Raw genomic sequence first — 13,017 nt, 5'->3', positions numbered from 1 at the left:
GCTGACGATACGGCTATCTTTTATAGCGCAGACTCTTGGGACAACTTGAAACATATCGTTGAAGAAGATTTTAGCCACATGATAGATTGGTTTAATCACAAACTACTCACCATCAATTTTGAAAAATCTATGTTCCTACCGCTGAGCTGTTATGCTTCCAACTTGCCCAATCACGGAACTACTTTTGAAATTAGCGCAACCGACCAATCAGATACCGTGGTGTCACTGTTGACAGACATTTAAGATGGAATATACATGTCGACAACGTGACAGAAAATTAATATATAAATTCAGAGTATTATCAAAGATGCTTGATATGCCTGAATTGATCACAACTTATTCTTATATAAACATATGGTGAAGTACAGTTAAAAAAAGAATGTTTTTAACGTAAGAAAATATGTTTCTGGAGCAAAAGTAAAGTTTGCAACTGTAAAGGATAACAATGTTGTAACATTGAAACGTTGGCCTGCATGCCGTTATTTAAAAGTAACTGTAAAAACAGTGAATTAATAGACAGGTTAGTACACAGACTCTATTAAACGAAAAGATTCAAATAAAGAACTGAATATAATGAAGCAAATAGCTGTCAACAATGATTATGATAGTGGTCTGATACATTCTCCATTACCAAAGAAGTTATACAGTCAAGATCTGAAAGAAGTTTACCCAATTCGAAGAGAAGAGGATAATAGTTATAGAACTTTAACCTACTTAGGCCAACCCACTACAAATAATTCAGATTTTCCACACAGCAAAGGTGTAAATACTGTTTTCGAAACCAACAACAACTTGGGCATGCACACTAAAAATAACAAAGATAAAAGTTCAGTTTCAGAAAAATTAGGAGTGTATAAATTGTCGTGTGGGTCATGTCCGATGTTTTATATAGGTCAAACTGGAAGAACGTTCAAAACCCGCATAAAGGAACACAAATATAGTTTTCAGAACGGAAAAATGAATTCCACATATGTCAGTCATCTAATCACAGAGGGACACGAGTTCAACCATGAATGCAAACCCCTCCATTTCCAGAAAAATTTTTTGAAACTTAACCTGTTAACTACCTAAGTAATAAATCTACCTATTTTTTCAGATAGATTTATCATTAAGGTAGACAAATAGGTACTAGGTTATAGTATAAATCGTTGTAATTTAGAAGTAACTCTCAGTTATGCTTGAAGAAGCTATTGTATAGCGAAACACGTGTCGTGGTTTTTGTAAAACCCTTATAGTGATAATCATAGAATAAAGTCTATTGATTAGTTTTTTGAATATGGATTTTTATCAAGTATCGGCCAGTTCTATTCAACACAGACTCAAATTTTAATGAAAGAAAATTAAAATAGGTAATTATGAATCCCAGACTCATTTTCGAGTGAAATATAAATCAAATATAGATGGTAATGAAATAAATTCAATTGAATATAATGAATGTAATTTAATAAACGATTGAGGTTATATCTCATTCTAATTAGTCGAAATTGAATATGAAAAATTTACTATTTATTTCAAGTTTAGAGCATACATATGACTATTTATTTCATTTTTTGCACTGTTAAATTCACTCTCCTCGAAGCATGTATCCATTTCTTACATCTAACCTCATTGTTATGAGGTTTTATGAATGGTATAGAAAACACGTTTCCTTCCGGATATCGATTATCCAACGTGTAATTCGCAAAACAGCAATGTTTTGTTGGCATTTTGGCATTATACTAGCACAAAATAATTGTTTATATCAGATTTATATTTCCAAATCATCAATTATTATTACGTAAATAACATTGTTTTATTTGAAGGTGATTTCTTTTTTCAATCCTTTAATTTTTATTTATTCAATTATTATATTTTTACTTGTAGGTTATTTCACTATCATTTCATTTCAGGTTTATTGTTGCTTAATATAATTGTTATTTTCAGCTTTTCTTTTTTAATTATTCTTTTTTACTTGTTTCAGGGATTTCAGATCATTTTATATAATAGACAATGGAAGTCCGAACTAGTGAAATTCAACATTGTTTTACATGTGAATAGTCCATTGTTTGTCCTCACAACTTGTGCTGCCTCTCGTGACACGTTTGCTGTACCATTCTCAGAAAAAAGGCTCATTAAATAACTAAAAGAAAACCGGTAGAAGAAATTTCAAAATACATTTTCCATATCCGACATGCTGATTTTCAACTTCTCCAAAACAGTCATTCAAAGTAAATTTTTTCGAGAAGCAAATTGTAGAGGTCATCATGGAACATTGTAAGCTATCAGTAGCATTGTCCATTTCCAATTGGAATTTTTTTCGATCGATTTGGAGGCACAAAAGACCGATTGCAGCGCCCAACATTTTTTCCCTTCACATCCATTGTGGTTTATTCTTTTTCTCGATTGCCAAACTGAACACGGGAATTTATTCTCTCCTTGTGCAAATCCATTTCCAAATTAAATGTATTGCTTCGTTGGGCTTTGTTGATTTCCTCGGTTTGTTCGAGGGTGAGTAACGTTCAGGGGATGTTTGGGAAATAAAATTTGCGTTAACTGAGCCATTGTGGGAGGAGTCCCTTGGTGTAATTTAAAAAAAAACATCCGCCATTTACTCAGTTGATTTTCGTAACTGGCAGTATTTCACGCGGTGAACGCTGATACTGAATAATTCACAGGCACTCATGGAAAGTTTTTATTTCCATTGTTGTGCAGTTCAGAATTTGACTGTTCAGAAGTATCTCGAAAATGAAACGTTCCATTATTTGGATCAAAGTCCAAGCGATTTGATAGGATAGTTTAGAATCCATCAACATATCAATCAATGGCGTGAATATCGAGTTAGTGGAAAAGGCAAAAAATCTTGGATTCATCCTTGACCACGCTCAGATTCGAAAAGTAATCAAATGACTCTCGCCATACATATTCTCCTTCGAAATTGATATATGGAGTTAGGCAGTACCTTCCACGGATATTGAAATTAATATTATGTACAGCACTAGTTTTATTACATTTCAACTATGCTATGCTTGAAATATCCGAAACCCTTCCCACACACGTGGGAATTCCACAGGGGATCATTGCCGGCCCTCTTTTGTTCGTCATTTATTTGAACGACTTATGTAATCTGAACCTAAATCAACGTTAGTTCAAAACTATCTTCGCAGATGACACAAGTCTGTTGTCAGGTGATGAAACCTTCCCAGAGATGATGGTAAATATTCAACAAAACCAAGGACTGGTTCAATAAAAATAAACATATGATTTTGTTTACAACAAACCGAGACAACATTGATTATCCAGTTAGGGTCGACCTTCAAAACTCTTCTTTTGAACTGTCCCACAACACCAAATTTATAGGAATCCACATAGACGAGAACATGAATTGGACTTCTCATATTGATAACCTCGCAAACAAACTAAGTGGAATATCGTACGGGATTATAGTTACATCAAAATATCTGCACAATGAGGCTATAAAAACAATATACACGACTAACAGTTGCTCGATACGGAATTATTTTTTGGGGTAGGAATCGAAATATCAAAAAACAAATCATGGTTCAAAAAAGAATAATAAGAGGAATCAACAACTTAAATTATAACCAAACTTGCAGAACAGTATTCAAATCCACCAATATAATGACAATCTACATGATTTATAACTATGAATGCCTAATGTCCATTTATAAAAATTCACACCTCTACACTGAGAATATACCTATTCATAATTATCCCACTAGAATTAATGAATATTTGTATCCCCTTTATAGACCAACAGAAACTGAAAAAAGCGCCCACTATATGTCAATCAAGCTTTTCAACCATCTTCCCAACAGATTAAAACGAACTAAAAAAACTTCTCATAGACTCAGAACCCTATGATTTGAAAGATATCTCACTGGAGCATTCATTTAAAAATATTTATAACAAAAAAAAATCTGTACCTTCTTGTTTGACGCCATTTCATTCTATGTTACCGACCTTTTGCAATAAAAAATTGTAATCTTCTCTGAAATTATTATTATCATTATTATTTTATTTTTTCACCGTAGTGTGCGCTGGTCAGGCCCTATCCCCCGAAGCCCCTATACATTCGGGAGGGCGCGCCAGCATTATCAACCAATGACCACTCCCCACACCGTGGGGTAAGTGATCATTGGGTCCGAGAATCATGTGCCCTAAGCAAGCGCAGTGAGCCAAGAATGACAACCTTCTGCATCTGTGCGACTAAGATTTCTGCCTTAGTGCGGCAAGCCGGTATGATTTTAAGATTCGAGAGTAGAGAGGACATAATTACACCAAGGACTCCAATAATCAGAACAACCATCTTGACAGAGTGATCTGGATAGAGTCTGCGGAGTTCGAAGAGAAAATCTCGATATTTTATCCGTTTCTCCTCCTCTTTTCTGACGATATTCGTCTCGCCAGGAGCTGAAAACCACGAAAACTATCGTTTTGCTCTGGTGATCGAGAAGGACTACATCAGGCTTATTGAGTTGTATGAGCCTGAGGCTGGGAAACGAATAGTTCAAATAAATTTGGCACTTCCCACAACGGATTCAATATCCCCCAGAGCATAGGGCAACACCGGTGCCTCGTCAATACCGTAAGAGTGCCGTAGATGGTAATATAGCACTCTTAGGGCCGCTTTGTGTCTATGGATATAGGCCGAGACCGCATATGCTGGACATGCTGATACAAACTGCGTACAGTTTAGAAGGAAGATGCATTTTTTGGTAGCATTGGACGTAAATAATTGAATTGTTAGATTTAACAACTAGTCACATAATGAAGATGTTAGAAATATGTATAGAAACATATTTTGTGTTTTATCGACAAAACTTCAGAATGAAAGTAGTTGTTTCTCAATCATAATACCTTTATCCATCACTCCGATACAAACGAACAAAATAATATGGAATAGATGATGAATAGGCCAGTTTCCTCTAGAAAATCTATTTTTACACCTGACCTTCATTTGATAGTCATCATAGAAAGTTCAAGAATACATACACAACTGGTAACTTTCTGGTTGGCAACCCTGATGTTGATCTTCCGCTGTTTGGTAATCAAATTGAACCCTAGACTGTCAAGATAAGTTTGGTTGAATTGAATTGATTCTATCTGAAAATTCCAAAAAACGAACATCAATAACTTTCACTTCCATGAACATTTTCTGTGACTGAAAATTATCAACTACTCTGTGTCTATAGGGTCTTCTAACAGAGTCTTCCGAAATTTGACAATTGATAACGGCCATCTTATGGAAGCTACATCTGTCAAATTAGTTCTCATTTATTCAGTCTCTTTTCCAAATCACTATCGACTGACATATCATTTAACAACAAGTGCAAATAATTGAATTGTCCCATCAAAATAGGTGTTCTATTCGTGCAACGTACCGCGCGCTTCTTCCACTCATCTATCGTCATAATCGTCCTACCAAGAGGACTATTCGATTTTGAGTACAGTGATTCAGTAAACGATCGACCCGTACGTCGACGAAAGGCAAGACCTGCTGAAAATATCGCTGTTGTCTGCGAGAATGTGCACGTGGAGGTGATGTGAATTGGCCACAGATATCGTGCGATTTGAGCCCAATAGACTTTTTCTTGTGGGGTTTCCTTGAGTGTATGCCAATAAGCCACACACCACAGTGGTCCTCAAAGCCTACATCGGTCAAATTCATCCTGATTTATGGGCCAGTGTTGTGAAAAATTGGACGTTTGGGATGCGTTGTGGCGGACATTCAAACGATGTTATATTCCACACATAATGCTGGCATCAAAAGGTCTTTCAAAGGAATAAAAAATTCCAATGATATATCACACACACTTTGTCTCATTTACATTTAAAAATTTTGATTATATCAACCCTATTTAGAGTTACCGTTGTGATACAGTAGTTTTGCTGGTTGGAATTTTTCATAAAAATAAAGAATTATCCAAGTACACAGTCACTTTTCCATATTTCTTTTTATTTGTACAGCCTGCGTTACACAATATTTTTTCGAAATGGTGATATCTGATGACGTTTTTCACCCAAAGTAAAAGTCTAACAATTTGGGTGTTTTCCTAACACAACTCCATTTTTAGACAAACAAATGTCTTGGTTTTGCACTCAATCAGAAACGGAAAGTCCATTCACAACAAGTTCTATACACTTCTTTCTAGAATACATTTTCTGAATCTTCAGCTGCATTTTTTGTATCCAATTCTAGTGGTGGTTCCCCTGCTTGCAGACACTTATCAGTCGTTCTAGCTGGATATCCGTCCGCGGTATGTCGTATGTCACTGCCGAAAAATTCGTAAGCCTGCTGTTGAGGGTGGATCATACTGCTCCGGTTAAGGAATTCAGCTTCTCTCGACACTCGACCTGTAACAAAAAAAACTAAGGGTAATCGACTAAAAAATAACAATGTTGAAAGTAAATTCAACAACAGAAATGGTCGTTCGATCTTGCAAAACTCAAGAATTGTGAAAAATTCAATTCGTTTTGAAAATATGTTTCTGAATAAAACTTTTAGATTTTTTCGATAGAACCACCCAATCTTATAAATTTCATATTCTGTCAGTGAATGTTATTTGCAGACAAATTCATTTCGAACACTATGTAAAATATCCGTCAACGATAAATCCCAAGTACATGACTTATTCACAAATTGTATCCCTCTAGAATTTTCAACATAGAAAATATGATACAAATATACACTGTTACGATAGTCACATTTTTGATAATACGGGTCATGAAAAACAATTTCGTTCCTTGTCCTGAAGTTTATTTCAGGAGGTTTCGGTTAATTTTGTGCAAAAATGACAATAATATGCCTTTTAACCTTATAGTCCGGTTAAATTAGACTAAAAAATAAGACAGAAGGTACATAAATTTACAACAAGCTGCAAATGCGTGTAATCGTTAAAAACATAGTGAAAAATGAGATTTTGAAATTCTGAATGATTGCGATGCCTGGAAAAAAATGTATTCGAGGTCAAAGGTCAAAAATCTCGAAAAAAATTGTTTTTTCGCGATTTTCAAGAAAACGGTAAGTTTTATCATAAAATAACTTCAGATAAAACTTGTAGACCATGAAATTCTTTCAAAAAATGTATCGATACTTTTTTTCTTAGAATCACCGTTTCTGAGATACGACGAGTCAAAAAGTTGTAATCGTCATTATACGCATAAGTATGCCACGTATATACATCTCTGAAGTTGTAATTCAGGTAAAAATATTTTTCTATTGGTTTACATAAGTATAAATATAAGAATATCAGGTAGAATGAAATCCAGTCCCTTAATTTGCACGCTAGTGTAACCTTGAGCCAACATCTGTCTCCCTGTTCAATTGTGTACGTGCAACATCTTTATCTTCCGATATTATATTTGATGAACTTATGACAGTTCCTACCAGTCAACAGAAATTTCTTGCCAATACTCACAACAAATCTCGGTTCATTTCAATGTTGAAGGATAAGTTTATTGGCGAAAATATATTGGTTAAACAGGCTAATAACGATGCCGTTATTAAACTATTTTCTTTTTAAAGCCAGGAAAAGCTCAACAAGAAATTATCACCAACGGGATTCAGTTTCTCCTTTCTATGTACAAAGCTCCGAAAAAAAACACCTAAAAATAACACTAAAAATAAGAAACAGGTGCAATTAGCTTGTCTTCCTCCAACCTCAGTTGCTGCTCATCATCTTTTCCGGGTAAATTACCAATACATTTCTTGTACAGCATGTTCTTAGAAAATGTGCATTTTCGAAAATTTACTATAACTTTTTTCCTGTCGAAAAATTTTAGTTTGTATGCAGATATTTCCAAAGAATTGTTCCACTCAGAATTGAATGGTGCAGAAATCTCATTTTTCAAAATGAGATATGGATAGTTATCGGTGGAAAACTATTTTTAATGAGACACCCGTTTTTTCCTGCATATTCCAACAGAGCTATAATTTTTATACTCGAGCACAAGAAAATCCTCATCCTATTGTGGAGCAGAGGAGTCAAGGAAGACATGGATTTAGTGTGTAGGCAGGTGTTTTCGGGGGTAGAATTATCAGCCCTTTCATTTATAATGGCACTCATATCTCAGAGGAATTTAGAAAGTTTTAGGCAGAATATTGAACCTCTTGTTGATGAATTACCACTAATAGAGCTCAGAAAAATATATTTCCAACAAGACGTGGCTTCGCCTCGCAATAATTGGATAGCCAACCAAGGACCCAACCATTGGTCGGCCAGGTCACCGTAGCTGACGCCTATGGAATACTATCTCTTGAGAAGTGTGAAAGATTTCATTTCAAAATTGCTGACCAATTCTAGATACGAGTTGGAAGCGGCATGGATGCAAAGTTCTAGCCCCTGCTGAACTAGTTAATTCGGTAAAAAACGTTCAGAAGAGATGTCGCCTATGTGTTGGAGAAGCTGGTATATATCTCACCTTCTCTGAAAAAATATATTTCATTGTTTGTTCTTTGTAATTATTATTATCATTGTTGAAGTTTCATTTAATAGTAGTGAATATAGTACAGATTTTATTTATTCATTTAGGGCACTGCCTATTCTTCACAAAACAATTAACAAGTTCACACATATGTATTCAACAGTAATACAAGCTAGTTTTGAGGAGAAAATATATAAAGTATAAAAAAAATCGTAAAAATAAGTTAATGATTTTTCAGTCTTTTTAAATGTTTCCAAAAAAAAATGAGAAAATTCTGAATCTACATTTCATGTATTTGCAAGTCTCAAAATTCTACCTACAGATTCATTCCGGCCATAGTTGGTGCGACAAAAAGGGTACGTTGAAGATTTCTGAATTTATTGTTCCCCTTCGATTTACATTTAGAGTTATAAGTTCGACAACTTTCGGGAATTGATGCTACCGTTGATTATTTCATGAATTAGTGTAAGATCTGATTTTAATCTTCTGAAAGCCAGAGTATTCAAGTTAAGAATATCCAATATAATTTTAAAGTCATATTCACCAATATGATATCCCAGTTTATATGCAGAGTACCTTAAAAACTTATTTTGAACACTTTTAAGCATATCAACATCCACATTATATGAAGGGCACCAAATTGTGGAATTGTATTTGATTATTGATCTAACAATTGAACAATATATAAGTTTTATTGAAGTAAGAAATAATTCATTTGCAGATCAAAAAATGAAACCTAACATTCAAGTGCTTTGGAAGTAATATTTGCAATATGGGGTGTAATAAATTTGTATCAGTTGAGTCATGAATAACTTTGAACATCTTCAGGTCATCAGAAAACAAAAGAAATTCACTATAAAGAATAACATATTTCAAATCATTTACAAATAGACACCACCTGGTGTCTATTTTCGGAGCCATTTATTATACAGTGTTGATAAATAAGCAGATTTGTGCTGGTAGATTTACCACGACTGAATCCATTATTACTTTTATTGAAACCATGCCTTTCAATTACTGCCGTGGAAAGCTTTCTTAACATCCAATCGCAACTACTGAATTTTTTTTGTTTCATTGCTGCATCGTCCAAAGCCTATTTGATCAAAGTGTGCGTTCCAAAGTCCACATAAAACAACTAAAAGCTCCGTATTTCAAAGATGACTCTAGCCGAACATCAAGTGTGCTACATTTTTGGAAAAGTGATTTTAAGCTCTATTGAAATGTGCAGGAATATACAGGGTGTTTCTTCAAAAAAATGTTTTCCATCAAAAGGCACATTTTCGAAAAACATGCTGTGACTCAGAAACGATGATAGGTATCGATATGCGGTTTTCATCATTGAGTTTTTTATAAAATCTGACTCTTAGACACAGCCATCAGTTTTCATCTAGTTTCAAAAACTACATCTCACGATTTGATTTCCACAGTCTTCAATTGAAAAATATAGCACATGTGGTAAATAATAAATCATTATTATTATTCGTTTGTTTGAAGGTGATTGACAATGTTTTATGATGAATTTCACTAGTTCGGACTTCCATTGTCTACTTTATGAAATGATTTGAAATCCCTGAAACAACTAAAGAAGAAGAATTGAAAATGAATTGCTGAAAATAACAATTATATTAACCAAAATGAACCTAAAATGAAATAATAGTGAAATAAAATACAAGTAAAAATAGAACAATCGAATGAATGAAAATAAAGAAATGAAAACAGAAAATAAAAATAAAAAAGTGGAGAGAGATGATTTGAATATGTTGAATTTTTCTTATTTACATAGCTCGTATGATGTTCCTGGATTCGATTCCTGAATTTTCTGCCCGTTTGACCATTCCACAATTTAATTTATATACTCCTGATTTCTCGAATTTGGATGTTTTGACTTTATTATTTTTAACTAACATTCCCAACTTATTACTTATTCTATATGCAATTTAAATATATCATCTCTCAAAAATGAAGCCACTTTTTCCATTGGTTGTCTAAAATACGCTAAAGCTCTATAATTTTCTTGGCAAGTATTTTGTTTATTGATTCGGCTTTAAGCCCATTGTTTACCGCAAGTTGCTTGATGATATTAATCTCTTCATTGAAATTATCTATTGAAAGAGGAACATTGACTGATCTGTGAAATATGCTATTATAAGCTGCTACTTTGCAACTATTAGTTTGAAAACGAGTTTCCCTTCAAGAGTGTCCAATTTAGCCTCTCTGTACATAATTTACCGACTTCCACAGTATTAACAGTTGTAAAGTCACTGAGAACCCCTTCCTTTCCAATCTCAAAACCTAAGACAGTTGAAACATCTCGAGTTACACGTCCCTCGAGAATCCACTGCCACTGCTCCCCCTACGAAATCTCCGGCATTACTCAAAACCACCTGAAAAATTGATACAAAATAGTTGCACCACGATTTTTATGGCAGCGTGTCGTAAAAAGGCTCGCAAACATTTTAGTTTCAGGTCAGGTATCCGGCTCATGAATTCGTCATGAGTGACGTCGGGGTTGCAATGGATTTATCCATCAGGACGGGGATGGAACCGAAATATAAAAACTTTCGGAGTGGCTATAAGAGGTCGTTATGTCGGGGAGAAATGGTTCACCTGGAAATCAAGGGATCAAGTCAAGTGCTTTCGCGGAGGAAAGTGGGAAAACGTCGCTTTTTACTATTTTTCGCTTTCCATTCGCGGATCCGGAATATCGGAAAGGGTGGGTGTTCGAGGAGCGTGAGATACGGTTATTTTCCCGAAGATATCAATATTCAATTTGTTGATGTAGAGGAAAAACAGAGTTTCGTTAAGATTAGGTTTTCTTCAAATTGACAAACTAATATTTTCAGGAAAGATAAGTTCCCAGGAAAAATATATTCGTAGGACTTCCGAAACGAAATCAGAATTTCTTTTCTCAACAATAACATTAGTAATCCTAATTTTTTCCAAAGCCAAGTCACAAATGAACAGACCACTGGAAATATCACATTCAACGAAGTGAAAATATCTAAATCTATACAAAGGATAGAAATGGATATGGTGTACAGTTTTTCCTGATTTTGGGAAAAATGGAGAAAAGTTAGATCTTCCAAACTATCATCAAATTAGTTCAACGTGTCTTTACAGCAGATGCATGGAAAAAATAACAACTGAGAAACTTACTATATTATTCTTAGAGGCTGGAGTACTTGAAATCTAGTACCAAGAATTGATCTGAGGTCGATCCACCATTTCAAATCTATTACACTATCCTAACTATATCAACGTCCTGTCCATGTTATGTTTTTCGACAGTGAAAACTCATTCCTTATGGAAAACTGCTGTATTGAGTTCAGCATTTTGATGTTACTGACCCCATGTTGATTTGAATCCAAATTTTTCATCAAATGGTTCTTACTGTGTTGGAATAGATGACCAACTTCCGAAACCATACCTAGCAGTATTATCGGACCAGAACCTGTCATTGGCATTGCTTTGAATTCTTGCCAAACAAACATTGAACACCTGGATGGCAAGAAGATTCAAAGACATCTGGCAAAATTTTCCAGAATTGGCTTACTCCAAGGCTCACCCTTCGAAGTTCGAAACCAAACAGTTGTTGGACTACAGTAGGGATGAACTACGATGTCTAACAGTCCGTCTTACAGGTTACTGTCATTTGAATCATCTTAGACAGTCGGAAGACTGGAAAATGATGAAACATCAGAGCATATACTTTGTGCCTGCCGCGCTGGGGATCGAATCAGGTTTTCAGAGTTTAGCAGAGTCACGCTCTTTCGATGTGACCTGAAAAATCACTCACCATTCAAAGTAGTCGGCTTAGACAGAAAGCTAGGTTCATAAATATTCGTTTCGACGAATTTTTCCCATGGCCCAATTGCAAAATCTCACTCTTTTCTCAAAAGCGGCATACAGTAGTATGAGATGGATGAAAGCGATGTTTCTTCAAAACTCGTTGCAATGATCTCTCACTTATATCCACTATTTCACCAATTTGTCGTTGACTCCTACAACTAAGATCTTCTTCAACAGCAAGAAGAATTTGCAATTCATTATCTTCATTAGTAGCTGGCTTGATGCGCTCATGTTTAAAATAATTGATACATCCGGTTTCAACAAATCGTTTAATTTTATTTTATTCGCTGAGGTTGTTTCAGACCGGAAAAATATGGCACAAATTTCGAGATTATTGAAATTATTGTAATTATTCAAGAATGTATATTTTGCGGTGTAATTCAAAACTTGTTTATCTAGCAACAGGTAATTTTAGGCATGAGGCGAAATTCAAATGAAAGACTTGGACAAAAACTATGCATCAAATGATGAAATTGCACTGTGTTCTATTTAGAGAATAAATGTGTTATAAACATAATATATATCTCGATCACAGTCGTTAGATATGGATTTCACATCAGTCAAAAAATCATTGATATCATGGCGATACAATAGAGAATTGTCATTTTTAGAAAAAAAAAAATAAGAAAAACTATAGGACACACTATCATGTACAAAATTGAAACGAAATATTTTTCGTACATTCTTCAGTCGTCAAATAGATTTCGCTTTAAAAAAATGTCGAGTTTATGGCGTAGAAATAGG

At 34.6% G+C, this 13,017-nt stretch overlaps 1 protein-coding gene across 2 annotated transcripts in view; it reads right to left on the bottom strand.

The window, feature by feature from the left end:
* Nucleotides 1-5,942: 5,942 nt before the first annotated feature.
* Nucleotides 5,943-13,017, bottom strand: part of LOC111503549 (uncharacterized) — a 72,138-nt gene continuing 65,063 nt past the window's right edge. For both annotated transcript variants that reach the window (XM_074181545.1, XM_074181544.1), the window contains one exon: nt 5,943-6,354. In XM_074181545.1, coding sequence (XP_074037646.1) covers nt 6,149-6,354 — 206 coding nt within the window. In that variant the 3' untranslated portion in view covers nt 5,943-6,148. The remainder of the gene's footprint in view (nt 6,355-13,017) is intronic.

Source organism: Leptinotarsa decemlineata, unplaced genomic scaffold, assembly GCF_025532065.1.
Source record: "Leptinotarsa decemlineata unplaced genomic scaffold, Ldec_3_MD MMD2_tig00026314_RagTag_RagTag, whole genome shotgun sequence".
Lineage (NCBI taxonomy): Eukaryota > Metazoa > Arthropoda > Insecta > Coleoptera > Chrysomelidae > Leptinotarsa > Leptinotarsa decemlineata.
The sequence above is the reverse complement of the archived record's forward strand: the minus strand, read 5'-3'. Positions and strand labels throughout refer to the sequence as shown.